Genomic DNA, 15336 nt, shown 5'->3' with positions numbered 1-15336 from the left:
CGCCACGAAATTAGGGCTGGCAGGGGGAATCGAAACGCGGAGGAGCGAGAAGAAGGGGTTGAAACCCTCTGGGCATTCTCGTGTTCTTGATGGTTTGGGGACTTCTCCAGGAGGCGGTGGCTGCCAGGGCGCCCTAGCGCGTGAAGGATCGATTTTGGGAGCTCGGGCGGCATGGCATGGCGTCAGTTGCTGGAGAAGGTATGGCGCTCTCTTTCCTCTCTCCCATTAGGGCTGCGCCCGCGCTGATTGCCCGCGGATTTCGACCACAGGGAGGCTCCTCCGCCACGCAGATGGTGTCGGCGACATCCTTGTATGGGCTGGGACGCGCGATTGTGTTGAAGCAGCTGGATGCAGGCATTTTTCTATCCGATTTCCCTCGTCCTCTTCCCGTTGCTAATGATGCTTGAATTTCGGATGGCGCAGGGATCGTGTTGAATCGCCTCAAGAGACGCTGCATGTCGAGCTACACAAGCAATTTCTCGAGAAGGCTGGAGCAGCTGGAGAGAGAAGGAGGGCCCGATGCTCAGGAGAAACAAGTGAAGTTTCTAAGAGATCTTAACAAGGTGGATCCCGAGGGAGTGATTTGGTGGTTCGAGAGTAGACCACTTCCGCAGCACAGCGCCGGTGCTTTGGCCGAGTATCTCAAAGCTCTCGTCAAGGTCGATAGGCTCGATGACAGTGCCTTGTTGAAAACGCTGCAAAGAGGTAAACGCTGTAACTCTTTCTTTATCGGATCTGATCCTCTTTTTTTTTGTTTTAACCGTGTAGGAGCAACTGCATCGCTAGGAAGTTTTCAAGCTGAGGCGCGACCGATCATGTCTTCGGCGTTTCCGGCAGTAGGAACAGCCACGAAAGACGGAATTTTGGGCTCTCCCAGTGCGCCAATCCACATGGTCACGTCCGAAGGAGGTTTTAGAGTTCAAGTGTGGCGAACTGTTCGAACCTTGGCTCTGGGCTTTCTACTTCTCTCTGGCGTTGGGGCCATTATCGAGGACAAGGGCCTCAGCAAAGGTAAGCATCGTAGAGCATGGCTTGCAATGCATGGATGCGTTTGTTTTAAGGTCTTGCCTACGTGTTGAACTGGCATCCTTGTCTGTATAGGAAAGGAGGTCTTACTCACGCCCCTGGTTCCTGGCAGGGCTGGGTCTCAATGAGGAGGTACAGCCAAGCTTGGAGTCTAACACCAAGTTCAGTGACGTGAAAGGAGTCGACGAAGCCAAAGCGGAGTTGGAGGAGATTGTTCACTATCTTCGGGATCCAAAGGTCATTGCTTTATCTATTTTTCTTTCGTGTTTCTCCGGTTTGTAACTCCAGTCTCGGTTGCTTCTTTGCAGAAATTTACCCGTTTAGGTGGCAAGCTACCGAAAGGCGTCCTTCTGGTTGGGCCTCCTGGGACAGGAAAGACGATGCTGGCTCGGGCAATTGCTGGTGAAGCAGGGGTACCGTTTTTCTATTGCAGCGGGAGCGAGTTCGAGGAAATGTTCGTCGGAGTTGGTGCTCGGCGAGTGCGGGACTTATTCGCAGCTGCGAAGAAGCGCTCGCCATGCATAATCTTTATGGACGAAATTGATGCAATAGGTGGGAGCCGAAATCCCAAGGACCAACAGTACATGAAGATGACACTGAACCAGCTGTTGGTGGAGCTGGACGGTTTCAAGCAAAACGAAGGCATCATAGTGATCGCGGCTACGAACTTCCCCGAATCTCTCGACAAGGCGCTTGTCCGTCCTGGTCGGTTCGATCGGCATGTGGTGGTTCCAAATCCAGACGTGGAAGGCCGCAGGCAAATTCTAGATTCTCACATGACCAAGGTAGAATTCAATCTTTGCTGATTCTCTTGTTAAATCTTGTTCTTTCCAGGTTCCTAAAAACGAGGATGTGGATTTGTCGATCATAGCGAGAGGCACTCCGGGCTTCTCTGGTGCGGATCTCGCGAACTTGGTGAACGTAGCAGCTCTTAAAGCAGCCATGGATGGTCAGAAGAATGTGGGGATGGAGGACCTCGAGTACGCCAAGGACAAGATCATGATGGGAAGTGAAAGGAAGTCGGCCGTGATCTCAGAAGAATCCCGGCAGCTCACAGCTTACCACGAAGGCGGTCATGCGCTAGTGGCGATCCACACGGACGGCGCTCTCCCCGTCCACAAAGCCACTATCGTCCCGCGGGGAATGGCACTGGGAATGGTCGCGCAGCTGCCAGACAAGGACGAGACGAGCTTCTCGCGGAAGCAGATGCTGGCAAGGCTGGACGTTTGCATGGGGGGAAGGGTGGCGGAGGAGCTCATCTTCGGGGAGAACGAGGTCACGTCGGGGGCGGCCTCGGACATAAAGTCGGCGACTCGGCTGGCCCGCGAGATGGTCACCAAGTACGGCATGAGCAAGGAGGTGGGGGTCGTGTCCCACAACTACGAAGACGACGGCAAGAACATGAGCACGGAGACGAGGCTGCTGGTCGAGAACGAGGTCCGGGAGCTGCTCCAACGGGCCTACGACAATGCAAAGACGATCCTTACCACGCACCAGCGCGAGCTTCACGCGCTAGCGAAGGCCCTCCTGGAACGCGAGACGCTAACGGGGTTGCAGATCAAGGCACTGCTCGCTCAAGTGAGCTCCCAGGGAGCTCCGCTGCCAACTCCACTGCCAACTCCACCCGCGCTCGTCCCCACTCCTCCACAGTCGGCAGCAGCGGCGGCAGCAGCAGCAGCGGCTGCTGCGGCGGCGGCGGCAGCGGCAGCGAAGGCCAAGACTGTACCGGCCGGGACTTGACAAAGCACTGCTACAACCAAGAACGAAAGAGAAAAGCCGGGAGGAAAGACAAGAGGTTTGCGATTCAAAAGCTTTCTTTGTTTTTTCTTTCTTTGTAAATCTTTTTGATGGGCTTTTTGATGGATGGATCTCAGCTAGCAAAACATGTGGGGAAGGATGAAATGAATGTAACTGGTGCACCAAGCAAACCACAGTTCTGTGGTCAGTTTTTCTAAATTTTTCTCTCCCGAAGTGTTAATTCTTTGTTTACTATTTTTTTCGATCGTTTTTAACTACAAGTGCTGCTGTTCTTGGCATGTCCCCCCATTTTTCTTTTTCCTCGCTTTTGTTGTAGTTGGTGGGCGGACGGTGCGTTCACAGCTTTGGTGTGTCGTATTCCATTTTCAGACATCCAGGTCGAATTTTGTGAATTTGGACTGGTGAGCTGAAATTTCTCTCTTTTTCCTTGTCGCCAATTGTTGCAGGCTCAGGTGTGATTTGGGAGATCAATTGGTCAGGAGCTTTTGGTATGGGTCAGCTCCAAGGTATGCTTTTTGGCTATTTTCTCTCGCATAGAAATGGAGCTTTTGCCTTGCAGCGAAGGAGCTGCAAGTGCAAGGCATCATAGATCGGGTCTTTGACCACTTCACGGCACACAATGGCAACGATTTCATCTCCTTCCAGGAGCTCTACACCGCCATTCTGCTCGTGTACAAGTAAGTCAATTCATCTCTATCGGTATCAAAATCCACTCACAATACACACGCAGCGATATAAACAAGCATTTTCCGGGTCCCCATTACGACCCGCCAGCCAGGGAAGAGGTGCAAGAGATGCTCGATGTGAGTGATTCGAACTCTTCTCTTAATCGCTAAAAAGCACACTGTTACAGCTATACGACACGAATCGAAACGGCGTTCTGGACCGCAAGGAGTTCATGGGCTTTGTGGAGAAGTTCACAGGGAACCTGGCGATGCGTCTAAGTAAGAACATCCTCATCTTCTCCATCGCGGCGCCGTGCCTTGCACTCCTCACAAAGTCGGCCACCGAGCGAGTTCCCGGAGTCGGCCCAGTGGTGAAGAAAATCCCCAGCGCGCTCTACGCATCGCTCATCACCACCGCGGTGGCAGTGGTAAGCAAAGTCAACGACAGCGCGTAGAGAAAAAAGCTCGAGTGCTTCTTCTATGCAAAGATAATAAATACCAAGAAGAAAGATCTATATGACCGGGCAACCCGGGACGACGATCCCGGGATACGTGGGACACCTCGCGAGCGGGCAGTGACTATCGTTCCCCCACCACGTAACGCTGGTGCCGTTCATCTGGAGCGCGAAGTAGAGCAAGACGCCCATGAACGCGACGCCGGCGTCCAGCGCGGCCGATAGAACGTAGTTGTATCGCTGCCACCACCTCCTGCGATACGTGTAGACGAAATAGTTGAAGAAGAGGCCGACGCTGGTCCAGGAGATGTAGTTCACGGCCGAGGCCGGGGGCATCATCGAGGTGGCGCCCAAGATCACGGGGAGGTTGATGTAGCTCAGCCACCGTGCGCGAGGGAAGGCCTTGGTGAGCAGCCACAGGACGACCGGAGCTAGAGCTCCCACCAGGAAGAACCAGGAGAGCTCCGAGTAGTTTCCTAGGCTGCCGAAGATCCGCTTGGGGCCGATGAGCCCCCAGATGACCGAGGCGCTGTAGAAGACGCTGTCGTTCGGGCACGTCCAGGGGCTGTCCGCCGGGAGCTTGTCCGTGTCGCAGATGTTTTCGACGCTGGTGAGCATCCACCATGCCGTGGCAACGTTCACGACTGCCGCTACGATGGTGCCGAGGACCTTGGTGAGAAAAAGAGGGCAATGTTTACAGTTGGAGAACTTGAAATGCGTTTTCTATGATATCATACCTGGACAGCAAACATTGATCTCGGCGGGACTTTCATGTAATGGCCAAGCTTGAAGTCTTGCAGGAACGAGATGGCCTGGGTCATGCTGATATAACCGTAAGTCTTGAAGCACACGTTGGCAATTGGCTTGCCCGGTAGCATATATCCAATTATGTACTCGGTGATCACGTTCAAGCCTGGAGTCTGCGAAGCTGCTGAGGAAAGAAATAAAAAAACTCGAAAAAACTTACAATGTTGGTTGTAGCGGTGATAATACCAATTGGTAAGGTGAAGACGATCGCGAGCGCGCAAGCCAGGAGAACCCCCCACCACGGAAGTTGCAATTGGTGCTTAAAACCGACGCAAGTACCGACGGCAACGGCGATTGATAAGAACATAAGAACAACAAACCATTTGTATGGTATTGTTGGATACTTTTTCATCAGCCGCGTATGAATGTCGGGTTTCTCGTTTAGAACAGATCTGCTTCTCTGCCAAATCTCTCTGGAAAGAAATAGTAAGATAACAAAAAAAGGAAAATAAAGAAAAAAAAATGCTTCGTGACTTACTTTCCATGAAAGCAAATAATATGGGTGATCACAGAAGCGACGCTGGCAAAACCAAGGCCATAAGCCATCGCGAAAAAGGTGCTCAAATGAACCTCCCCTTGCTCTTTGTAGGCAGCCATGTCAATCTCGAAGTTTTCATTGACAATCTTGTGGACGTTGTAAGGCGTTCCATTCCCCTGGAAGAGCTTGCTACTGAAGATTGGAAACTTCTTAGCATCGTAGACGTTTGTCCAGTAAAACGCTGGAATCACGATATAAACCATAATAATAAAACCAGCCAGCACGTTTGCAATTGGAACCCATGGAGTTATTAGCGGGCTCTGTAGAAACGATTGAAATGTGGACCAATCCAAGGCAAACGAGCCAAGTCCAAGACCATTTAAGCCAGAGCCAAGCTGCTGTGCCAATACTGAACGTGGAAAGGCCCAGCATACCCATGACACTGAGGTGAGTGCCGTGAACATATAACCGGGGATAATATAGTAAGCAAAGCTGACTGCCAGAACAATAAGAAAAAACTTAAGACGCGATAAGCCCTTCTTGCTCTCCTTCTCGTGTAGAGTCCTTTTGCAACAGCACGGAAAAAATCAGAATAAAAGAAAAACTCTGAAAAACGTACTCGAAAAGTGAGACTTGAACGAGATTTGCAGGCCACCACATATTTGCGGGCTCAACCAAATGCTTTCGAAGCAGTCCCGCCCATCCATACCCAAGCACCTAAGTAAACGAATACATGGTTGATGCTAGACGGAAACTAGAAAACAAACTTCGAGCTTACCTGAGTCGTAATAACGAGCAGGAGAGCTGCATGGAAGTAAATTTTCCTCTTGTAAAACGCTTTGATAATGTCAACAATGGAGACTCCATAAGAGGTTCCATTGCCAAATGCAAAGCCCGAGTTTGCGAAGACAGTGATAAGAACGTGTTCCTTCTTGTTAAATGGCCCCGGGTTCAGAGTGAAGTGAAAGTTTGTGAGAGGCAGCCGATAAACTGTCTTTGGAAGCGTTGCAGCCATAAGGCGACCAATCGCAACAGCCAAGATCTGGCCAGAGAGCGCTGAAACTGTCAGTGGCTCTTTTCTGTAGTAGAAGAACTGGTTGACGAAGGAAAGCACTATACAAAAGAAAAGGCCGATTGTCCACATTCTAAAAGTCCAAACCGGAACCGCTGGATCATCACTTGTGCTTACTGTCATTGCCACCTGATCGATTGGAGATTGCTCGTCATCCCCAGTATCACGTTCATCCATTGGCAAGTCACCAAGAGCTACTAACTCCACACCAGCACCGGCCATGTTGTGAGATCTAAAGAATCCTGCAGTTCTTTTTTATCCGAATTAGGCACAAAAGAACCTTTTTTGGCAGTCGTTTTAAACTTTAAAGAATAGCAAAACTAGCACATATAAGAATACCAACACAAACACAAGAATAACCTGGCCATGCACAAAACAAGAGATCAGGGGACAGGAAACATCAAAAGGAGATCTACGACTTACGTACCAGGAAACTTCTCTTTGCAGAGATAGCGCCAGTTTCAATTGTGTAATTCTTCCTGTGTGAAATGAAGTGATAAATGAGATAAATGAGCTGGATTTTTATTTACCTGCTGGATGACAAGCCATACTGTCGACAAGCCTTGAATATATTCTCTACACGTTCGGCAGCGATCAAAGCCGACGGATCGTTCTTATTTATCTGTAAATGACGAATTCTAAACTTAGTCAAGCAAGAAGAAACTATGTAGTGAACCTTTGACGCCAGAATACTCGCGAAGTCATAAAATGCTCCACAGACGTCAGCCATGTTATTCGTTGTCACTATTATTTTCGCGGTTGTCCCTGAAACAGAAGAGTAAAATCGATTTCTGGTGATAAGACAGCACGCAAGACTAACCACGCCGTATCTTCACAACCCCTCTAAAAACTTGAGGATTATTGTAGCACACTGCCGCAGTAGCTATAGCCATGACCTGCCAAAAACTCAGACCTGTTATCAAGTGGAAGACAGAAAGCAATTTACCTGTGGCACAGCGCAAAACCGAAACACTGAAGGATTTTTAAGCTTGGACATGTAGAAAAGACACTCTGGCGCGTGTCTAAGGCAGTCGGTAATCATGTCGTTTAGGCATTCAACAGCTTCCTTCTCGTTGCTCTCGTCTCTAAAGTCCTGCTCAGAGGCCACAACCATCTTCTTTATAGAACCGTATGCATTGCCGTGTACATACCGAAAGGAGAGAAGTCGGAGCATACTTTCCCCAGATTTCACGGGGCCAAAACATACGAGGGGCTGGAAGCTCGTTGATGTCTTCCAGGTAATCTCTTATTATGTTGACTTTCTGCAAGCCAGCAAAGTTAGACTCGCAACTAAATAAACCACGTTTACCTGCAAGAATCGGCCCATTGAAATTGCAGGGTACTCGGGAACTAATGATTGGTCATTATCAGGTTCTATAAGTCTCTGATCCAGGTCTTCAAGTCGTGAAGAGTTGAAAAGATGTGACAAGCCAACTCCAACTAAACCCGCCACATAATAGCAGTACTTGTCATAATCCGATACTGTAACGACCTGCCGTAACAAAATCTTAGCTTGAGACAAGAGGAAAGATGAAACTACCTCTTTCCGAATAAACTCAGCCATCCCATATCCCATCCTTTTCGTAATATCGCTGATAACACACTGGTATCTGCAAGTGGATCTTGGTAAAAAAACCAACGAAGAAGAGAGAGAAAAAAAGGAATCCCATTACTCCTTGGACAGCTGAAGAAACGCAAGAGACAGGTGATTGAAGTTCTTCATGAGCTCCCTGCAATGCTTTTCTCCACCTAAACGCAATAAGAGAGTGAGAGTTAACAACAATATAAAAATTCCACTTACAAACGAATCGCCAAGATGGATCCTCCAAGTGTTTGTAGAATTCCTCCAGCACAGTAGTCTTCGTTTCCACGGGAATGCTCATATCATCCTCTAGAAAAGAACGCCGCAAGTCAGAAATAAACAGAATATCCAGGCATCACTCACCAACAGTATCCAGCGCACGTAACACCACATAGAAAATGCACACCTGGAAGAAAGGGGGGAAAAAAGGAATAAAATCAATCGCCTCGAGCAATGCAAGGAATCTCAGCGAAGCATTGCTTCCCCCTCTCATCAATCCACTCACCGCATCGCGAATCTCCTGATTCAGGTGCTGGACGACAACCGCGAAGCTCCTGGAGACGAGCAGCAAGATCCGGTAGCAGTAGGCCATGTGTGGATCCGCCGGGAATGCATGAGCAGCGCGCGCAGCTGCGAGCTTCATCTGCAAGAGCGCCGGCAGCTCGCCGGGATGCCGGATCAGCGCCTCCACCATCCCCATAGCTCCGCGATCTAAGCCCTAAAACAAAACATTTGGAAGATAGAAGTTAAATGGGGGTATATAAGATCTTTACAAGGCATGAAAGAATAAAAGCTGGAAGAAGCTCAAAGAACCATCGATGGAGGCTGGAAGAACCATCGATGAAAGCTGGAAGAGCCATCCACGGAAGCTGGAAGAACCATCGTCTCTTTCACGATGCGCTGAGAGGACAATCGCTACTGCGAGCTCCTTTGGCAGCCGGGCACGACGCTAGCGGGCAATTATCCACGTCCTGCCCCCACCAAGCGAGCTCCATTCGATCTTCCCTCGTCGCAAAGTAGAGGAAGATCCCCATGAACGCCAGCCCGGCGTCCATAGCCGCGGAGAGCACGTAGTTATACCGCGTCCACCACTTCTTCCGGTGCTTGAAGATTAAGTAGTTGAAGATGAATCCCACCACGAACCAGCTCGTGTAGTTCACGGACGTCGCCGGCGGCATGTTTCCAGTGGCGCCGATGAGGATGGGCATGTTGACGTAGCGGATCCAGCGCTGGCGAGGGAAGGCCTTGGCGGCCAGCCAGACGAGCAGCGGCGCCACCGCCCCGACCAGGAAGAACCAGTTGATCGCCTGGTAGTGGCCGAGGGAGCCGAAGATCCGATTGGGACCGATGAGGCCCCAGATGACCGAGGCGCTGAAGAAGACGCGGTCGCTCGGGCACGTCCAGGGGCTGCCTTGCGGGAGTTTGTCGGTGTGGCAGATGTTGTCCACGGACGTGAGGAGCCACCAGGCGGTGCCTAAGTTGACGAGCGCCGCCACCGCGGTCCCGATGATCTGGTAGCAACGCAAGAGTGGAAGTTAAATGGTATCGTTCGTTTCTCTAGAGAGCAAAGTTACCTGGACCGTGAACATCGAGCGAGGAGGGATCTTCATGTAGTGCCCGAGCTTGAAGTCCGCCAGGAAGGTGATCGCTTGGAGCATGCTTATGTAGCCGTAAGTCTTGAAGCAAACGTTCGCGACGGGGCGTCCGGGGTACATGTAGCCGATGATGAACTCCGTGATCACGTTGAGGCCAGGAGTCTGGAACGTTTTCCTGGTCAGAAAATCCTCGAAAACTTGAATGCTTTTACCTGGTTTGTCGTTGCCGTGATCACCCCGATCGGCAGCGTGAAGACGAACGCAAGGCCGCAGGCCAGGAGGACTCCCCACCACGGCAGCTGAACTTGGTCTTTGAAAACCACGCAAGTGATGATGGATCCGAAGATGGAGAGCGCCAACAGCGCCAGAAACCACCACTGCGGACACGGCTTGTACTTGCGCATCAATCTCGTATGGACGTCGAGTTTCTCAGCGTGGAAAGCAGCCACGGCCCGACTCCACATCTCCCTGCGAAGAGATCACAAAAACTCCGGTCAGTTTCATTCCATCAATCCAGAAAACTTACTTCCCATGGAAGAGCACCACATGAGACACCGTCGCGGTGAGCGCGGCAAATCCCACACCGTAAGTGAAGACGAAGAAAGTGCTGAGGTTGAGCTTGCTGTAGCTGTTATACGCCTGGACGTCGAGCTCAAACCTCTCGTTCACCACCCGGGAGATGTTATACCGCGATCCATCGTCGGCAAACAGCTGACTGGAGAAGATCGGGAACGTCTTCGCACTGTAGACGTTGCTAAAGTACGCTGCGGGGGTGATGACATACATGACGATGAGAAACCCGACCATGACGTTGGCGATGGCAAACCACGGAGTCGCCAGCGGGCTGGAGAGATACGAGGCCACCGTCGACCAGTCGAAACCGACGGCTCCAATCCCCATGCCGCTCATTCCAGACCCGAGCTGGTGTGCCAAGACCGACTTCGGCCAGGCCCAGCACACCCACGAGATGGACGTCAGCGTCTTGAAGAGGTAACCGGGTAGCGAGTAGTAGAGGAAGCTGCAAGCCAGGGTGATGAGAAAGAACTGCAACCTGGTAACGTCGCCTTTCCGCCGGCTGTCCTTCTCGTGGAGCGTACTAGTGCAAGCAAAATCGACTGTTTCAGCGACCGCAAGAGAACAAAGAACACGACGGCGCACTTACTTGAAGATGGAGACTTGGACCAGATTGGAGGGCCACCACATCTCGGCGGGATCCACCAGGTAGCGTCGAAAGATCCCGGCCCAGCCATATCCAGTGATCTAAGAAGATCAAAGCATCAAAGCACTCAAAGGTCAACCAAGGCTCGGAAAAGAACGAAGAACAACGGAGAGAAAGAGATCTAGATCTAGAGTCTGGGACTGTGAGAAGACTTTCGATCCAAGGAGGAGCTTGCCTGAGTGGTGAGAGTGATGAGGAGCGCGACGACGAAGCTGAGCTCTCGGCCATAGAAGGCCTTGACAATGTTGACAATGCCAATGGCGTAGGCGCCGCCGGCTCCAGCGTTGGCGAAGATGGTGATGAGGACGTGCTCCTTGACGTTGAAGGGGCCGGGATTGAGCGAGAAGGAGCGGCCGAGGAGGCGGAGCTGGGCGGAGGGGAGCGCCGCCGCCATGAGGCGGCCCAGCGGCAGCGCGGCGATCTGGGCGGAGATGACGCCCACCGTCAGCGGCTCGGTGCGGTAGGAGAAGAACTGGTTGATGAATGCGAGCAGCGCGCACGAGAGGAGGCCCAGCGTCCACATCCGGAACGTGTAAACCGGCAGGGACGCGTCGTCCGTGGTTGGAACCGTGAGCGCGACCTCCTCGATCGGAGATTGCTCCTCCTCCGACAGTTTGTCTCCGTTCTTGCGATCATCGTCTCGCGCTGCTGCTGGATCATCGTCGCGAGGAATGTCGCTGCCCGGACCAGCGGCGGCCATGCTGAGATCTGTGAGGAGCAATTCAACTGTCACGGAAGGAGGATGGAGTCACGGAACAAGGATGGAAGTCACGGACTTACCTTTTTCGAGCGCTAATTAGGTCAACGCATTTCTCTCTCATTTGATCTATCTAGGGTTGCGCGCTGCTCTTGAAAGATCCTCCGGAGACGCAAGGCTTTCTCGTAGAGCTTGACGTCCAATCCATCCACATTGCGCGCGACTCTGGCCCGGAGCATCATCCCGTTCTGGGCGATCAAAATCACGGTCGAGAGCGTTAACGAAGGCTAGAAAACCTCGGCTAGAAAACCTGGAGCAAGAGCTCTCCGATGAACTGGTAGAGCGAGCCCGGGCGGAGGTGGATGTCGCGCAGCAGCGTCGTGTCCACCGCGAGCTTGGCTCCCTCGTGGCGAATGTGGGCGACGCCAGACTCCACATCGAAGCTTTCGAGCCTGTGACGAACGAACGATCAATCTCGAGAGATGCGAAGAAGAGAAAGAAAGACAACGCGGGCCTTACGTTCCCATGACGCGCAGCGATTTCATGTGGCGGCAAAAGGGCGATCCTGGCTCCAGCAGCTCCGGCAGCTGCACGATCGTCCCGGCCTCCATAAGAGTTCTTGATCGGAAGAACCCTAAATATTGACACGAGAATTCCATTTTCGCTAAGCTCTTGCCTTGCACAAGTTGGAAACCAACACGTATGCCGAAGAATCATCGGGGTTTAGCTCGGGAAGCACCCTCATCCCTTGCTTCATGTCCTCCTGGAGCTTGCAAGCCCCCAGCAAACTGTTCCACAGGTTCTGGTCCTCGCAAAAGGGCATGTTTCGTATCAGGTCCTCGGCGCTCTTGAGCTGCCCCGTCCTTGCAAACACATCGATCAAGCAGCCATAGTGCTCCACGCTCGCACGGATCCCATAGTCGAGCAGCATAGACACGAAGTAGCTCCTGCATTGCTCCACAAGGCCTGCATGGGTGCAAGCCACGAGAACTCCTCCGAAAACAACATCGTCCGGCCACAAATCCCCCATTACCATCTCTCCGAAAACTTCTAGAGCCTCCAAGCAGTGTCCATTAAGGGCGTATGCTGCCACCATTGTGGTCCACGAAACAAGCGATCTGCTAGGCATTCTATCGAAAAGCATTCTCGCCTCTAGAAGCTGGCCCTTTTTCCCGTAAGCCTCCACCATAATCGTCCACGAGAATGCATTTGATTCCGGCATGGAGTTAAAGATCGCTCTGGCTTGCTCCAGTTCCCAATGCTCGGCATACGCTGCAAGCATGGCAGTCCACGAAACAACGTTGCGTTCCGGCATGGTGTCAAAGAAGCGCCTTGCCTCATCAAGATGGCCATGTCGGGAATACGCATCCAGCATGGCAGTCCACAAAACAATGTTAGGAAGCCACCTTACGGAGTCAAACAATGCCCGAGCTTCCTCCAGATGCCCGGCTTGGGCATATGCAGTCACAAGGCTCGTCCACGAAATAATGTCTGGATCTGGAAGAATATCAAAACAAACCTTGGCTTGTTTCAGATCCTTGCATTGCCCATAGCCGACGATCATTGAGTTCAAAGCCACTGCGTCCCTCTCCGGTGTTTGCTCAAGAAACACCCTCGCTTGGTCCAGCTTCCCGTTGTGAGCACAAGCTGTGATCACCGCATTCCAAGATATTAGGTTTCGCATCGGCATTCGATCAAAGAGATCGACCGCCTCGTCTACACGCCCGTTGTGGGCATAGCCTGAGATCATAGCGTTCCATGACACCACATCTGTGAATGGAGCCGTGGTAAAGAGAGCGATGGCTTCGTCGAGATTCCCACTCTGAGCTTCCAGTGTAATCATTGCATTCCAGGAGATGACATTTGGAAAGGGTATCCGATGAAAGAACCGCTTGGCATCTTCAATATACCCATTCTGGGCATATGCTGCCACCATGATGTTCCATGAGAAGGTGTTGGGCTCTTCGATACTTTCAAAGGCACGCCGAGCCTCCTCAATGCTGCCACACTTTCCATACATCTCCACGACTATGTTCGCGAGGTAGCGATCCTGGCGGTGCGAGGAGTCGAGGATGAGACGATGAACTCGCCTGGCTTGTGCTAAGTCACGAGCGGCGGCGCAGGATCTCAAGAGCTGGGCGTAAAAATACACATCCGATTCATGACTATTGGTATTTGAGATCCAATTTTTGCCATTTTCTATTGCTCGCATCTGAGATCAATCACCGCACTACATCCTGGGAGGCAAAACTTGTCCTCAACAAAATGCCCACTCTAGGCATATGCTCGGCTTGTCAAGCCCATACCAGTGACTTGGAATTCAGACTTGGTACTTATTGTACGAACAAGAGACTATTTCTCTCCCATTTTACTAAGCGTTTTTGCGAGCTCGAGGAGTAAGAACTAGCATAGTAGCTCCTGTAAACTATGCGGCGCTGCTATAAACTAGCTCCATCCTGGACCCCTTTCTAGCCTCATAATTCTCTTTTGACTAGCATCCGACGGCTGGCATGCAATGCCGGACTACCATCCGACGGCTGGCATCTGGACCACCATCCGACGGCTGGAATGCGACCATTTTCTCTAAAGGTATATAGATGATCAATGGTTTCATAATTTATAAAAGAGAGGGAGAGAAAAGAAACTGGATTGATAGGGAGAGGACGTCTGCCCAGATTCGTAAAATATATTCGTGCACAGACAGTAAAAATTGATCGAATCTAGCTCTCCTGTCTTTTAGCTCAGTGGTACTTCCTGGAGAGACCTGAAAGAAAAAAACCTCTCTAGGCTTTTGTGTAGAGATGGATCCTGCTTTTGTTCTTTTCAATCCAGCTCCAGCTTGCTTGGAGTGGGAGGTAATCCACCGCTCGGCCTTTGCTTCGGGGAGGATGATCCCCCGGAGCTCCCGAGTTTGAGATCGAGCCATGACAATGCCGGGGAAGATGGAGCTGCTCCCCGCGATGAGATTGATGGCGAGGGTGTCGAAGGCCGATGAGGAAGTGGCGGGAGTGGGAAGATGGAGGAGCTCGGCACGGAGAAATTGGTGCGAGCTTTGGCGCCGCGGAGCTTGCGAGCGGCGGCGTCGTAGGCGCGGGCGGCGTCCTCGGGCGTGTCGAACGTCCCGAGCCAGTGGCGGCATCGCCCAATTCGGTCGCGGATCTCCGCGGACCATCGCCCCCACGGCCTCTTCCTCACTCCACGAAACGCCCTGGGCGAGCTGGAAATGGAGGAGGAGCTCGCGCCGGCGGGGGCGCTGGAGCTCTTCTCCGGTGGAGGAGACGATGAAGAGCTCGACGCGATCGCGAGCGGCGCAATCTCGAGCAGCGGCGGGACCTGCATTCTCCGATCACAGCTCAATGCCTGTGATGATCCATCGCCATTGCCAGCATTCAAAGCACTCACAGAGGAAGAAGAAGAAGCTCCTCCAAAGAGCGCCCTTTGCCCAACAACAGCAGCAATTCCATCCAAATCCTTGACGCTCGCTGTGCTCAAGCTCGGCCACTGCGCCATCATCGCCAGCTCCATAGCCGGCGATGCCACATCTTCCTCCTTGCAGAGCGGTGGCGAGGAGGGGCGATCGAGAGAGGCAAGAGCTGGCATCATATCGAAAAACATCGATCGAGGAACACAAAAACACACCCTTAAGATAAAACTACAAATGGGCAGCTATCAGAATATGCCCTACCTGACGGAATGTTTTCTGGCGCCAAACGATTATTTTACTTACCCGGGATAAGTTCAGTTAATCGCTGGCAAAACATGCCAAGCAAGAAATCCAAATCTCAATCCCCGGAGAGCCGTACATCTCGTCCACATTGTCCGGTTTATGACCGGTCTTACCTAGCTAGCCAGTGAGAAGGTAAAGTTGCCTCTCACGTGGTAAATATCATGTCCAAGTTACCGGTGCCCGTGGATATTTAATCGCCTAGTTAGTAGCTCTCTAGTCAGGCCGGCCACTAGCGACGATCCACGGTGACAAGCA

General features: G+C 51.9%; 8 protein-coding genes across 12 annotated transcripts; 2 read left to right on the top strand and 6 right to left on the bottom strand.

Annotated features, from left to right (window-relative positions):
* Positions 1-10: 10 nt before the first annotated feature.
* On the top strand, positions 11-3004 carry LOC9650209 (ATP-dependent zinc metalloprotease FTSH 5, mitochondrial). Of its 2 annotated transcripts, XR_002992600.1 has the most exons (8): positions 11-198; positions 270-354; positions 424-705; positions 769-1011; positions 1139-1263; positions 1335-1811; positions 1861-2821; positions 2901-3004. XR_002992600.1 is itself a non-coding variant. In XM_024676777.1 (7 exons), the coding sequence occupies exons 1-7, from the start codon at positions 172-174 to the stop codon at positions 2764-2766; spliced, it is 2145 nt and encodes a 714-aa protein (XP_024532545.1). In that variant the 5' UTR covers positions 11-171; the 3' UTR covers positions 2767-2982. The 2 variants fall into 2 exon arrangements, 1 of the variants encoding a protein (XP_024532545.1); XM_024676777.1 differs by having other exon boundaries at positions 1861-2982.
* A 78-nt stretch (positions 3005-3082) lies between these two features.
* Positions 3083-3964, top strand: LOC9640596. 3 transcript variants are annotated; one of them, XM_002972112.2, is made up of 5 exons: positions 3083-3185; positions 3237-3290; positions 3344-3461; positions 3515-3587; positions 3638-3964. In XM_002972112.2, exons 2-5 carry the CDS (start codon positions 3275-3277, stop codon positions 3902-3904), a joined length of 474 nt encoding a protein of 157 aa, XP_002972158.1. In that variant the 5' UTR covers positions 3083-3185; positions 3237-3274; the 3' UTR covers positions 3905-3964. The 3 variants fall into 3 exon arrangements, with proteins under 3 accessions (XP_002972158.1, XP_024532553.1, XP_024532552.1); XM_024676785.1 differs by having other exon boundaries at positions 3089-3161; positions 3231-3290; XM_024676784.1 differs by having other exon boundaries at positions 3091-3185; positions 3231-3290.
* Positions 3904-6508, bottom strand: LOC112346902 (oligopeptide transporter 2-like). The gene is made up of 6 exons (XM_024676775.1): positions 5968-6508; positions 5809-5906; positions 5190-5753; positions 4872-5124; positions 4642-4824; positions 3904-4573 (listed from the first exon to the last, which is right to left on the bottom strand). Exons 1-6 carry the CDS (start codon positions 6481-6483, stop codon positions 3962-3964), a joined length of 2226 nt encoding a protein of 741 aa, XP_024532543.1. The 5' UTR covers positions 6484-6508; the 3' UTR covers positions 3904-3961.
* Positions 6509-6512: 4 nt separating this feature from the next.
* LOC9640595 (squalene synthase 1) lies at positions 6513-8643 on the bottom strand. The gene is made up of 13 exons (XM_024676778.1): positions 8349-8643; positions 8207-8249; positions 8063-8152; positions 7935-8010; positions 7802-7871; positions 7571-7753; positions 7413-7523; positions 7208-7354; positions 7082-7157; positions 6938-7026; positions 6792-6883; positions 6689-6740; positions 6513-6621 (listed from the first exon to the last, which is right to left on the bottom strand). Exons 1-13 carry the CDS (start codon positions 8541-8543, stop codon positions 6559-6561), a joined length of 1287 nt encoding a protein of 428 aa, XP_024532546.1. The 5' UTR covers positions 8544-8643; the 3' UTR covers positions 6513-6558.
* LOC9640594 (oligopeptide transporter 7) lies at positions 8575-11517 on the bottom strand. 2 transcript variants are annotated; one of them, XM_024676774.1, is made up of 7 exons: positions 11438-11517; positions 10833-11365; positions 10601-10698; positions 9965-10534; positions 9651-9906; positions 9418-9600; positions 8575-9354 (listed from the first exon to the last, which is right to left on the bottom strand). In XM_024676774.1, the coding sequence occupies exons 2-7, from the start codon at positions 11355-11357 to the stop codon at positions 8734-8736; spliced, it is 2253 nt and encodes a 750-aa protein (XP_024532542.1). In that variant the 5' UTR covers positions 11358-11365; positions 11438-11517; the 3' UTR covers positions 8575-8733. The 2 variants fall into 2 exon arrangements, with proteins under 2 accessions (XP_024532542.1, XP_024532541.1); XM_024676773.1 differs by having other exon boundaries at positions 10833-11383; positions 11438-11480.
* Positions 11454-12030, bottom strand: LOC9640593. Its single transcript, XM_002971903.2, has 3 exons — positions 11874-12030; positions 11665-11806; positions 11454-11602 (listed from the first exon to the last, which is right to left on the bottom strand). Exons 1-3 carry the CDS (start codon positions 12011-12013, stop codon positions 11459-11461), a joined length of 426 nt encoding a protein of 141 aa, XP_002971949.2. The 5' UTR covers positions 12014-12030; the 3' UTR covers positions 11454-11458.
* On the bottom strand, positions 12019-13566 carry LOC9640592 (pentatricopeptide repeat-containing protein At4g02750). The gene has a single exon (XM_002971902.2). It carries the CDS (start codon positions 13564-13566, stop codon positions 12019-12021), a length of 1548 nt encoding a protein of 515 aa, XP_002971948.2.
* A 418-nt stretch (positions 13567-13984) lies between these two features.
* On the bottom strand, positions 13985-14961 carry LOC9640591 (ethylene-responsive transcription factor 3). The gene has a single exon (XM_024676782.1). The coding sequence runs from the start codon at positions 14955-14957 to the stop codon at positions 14178-14180; it is 780 nt and encodes a 259-aa protein (XP_024532550.1). The 5' UTR covers positions 14958-14961; the 3' UTR covers positions 13985-14177.
* Positions 14962-15336: the final 375 nt, after the last annotated feature.

The sequence above is a fragment of the Selaginella moellendorffii genome, unplaced genomic scaffold (assembly GCF_000143415.4).
Source record: "Selaginella moellendorffii unplaced genomic scaffold, v1.0 SELMOscaffold_18, whole genome shotgun sequence".
NCBI classification, from domain to species: Eukaryota; Viridiplantae; Streptophyta; class Lycopodiopsida; order Selaginellales; family Selaginellaceae; genus Selaginella; species Selaginella moellendorffii.
Note: the sequence above shows the minus strand (reverse complement) of the source record. Positions and strands in the feature narration are given on the sequence as shown.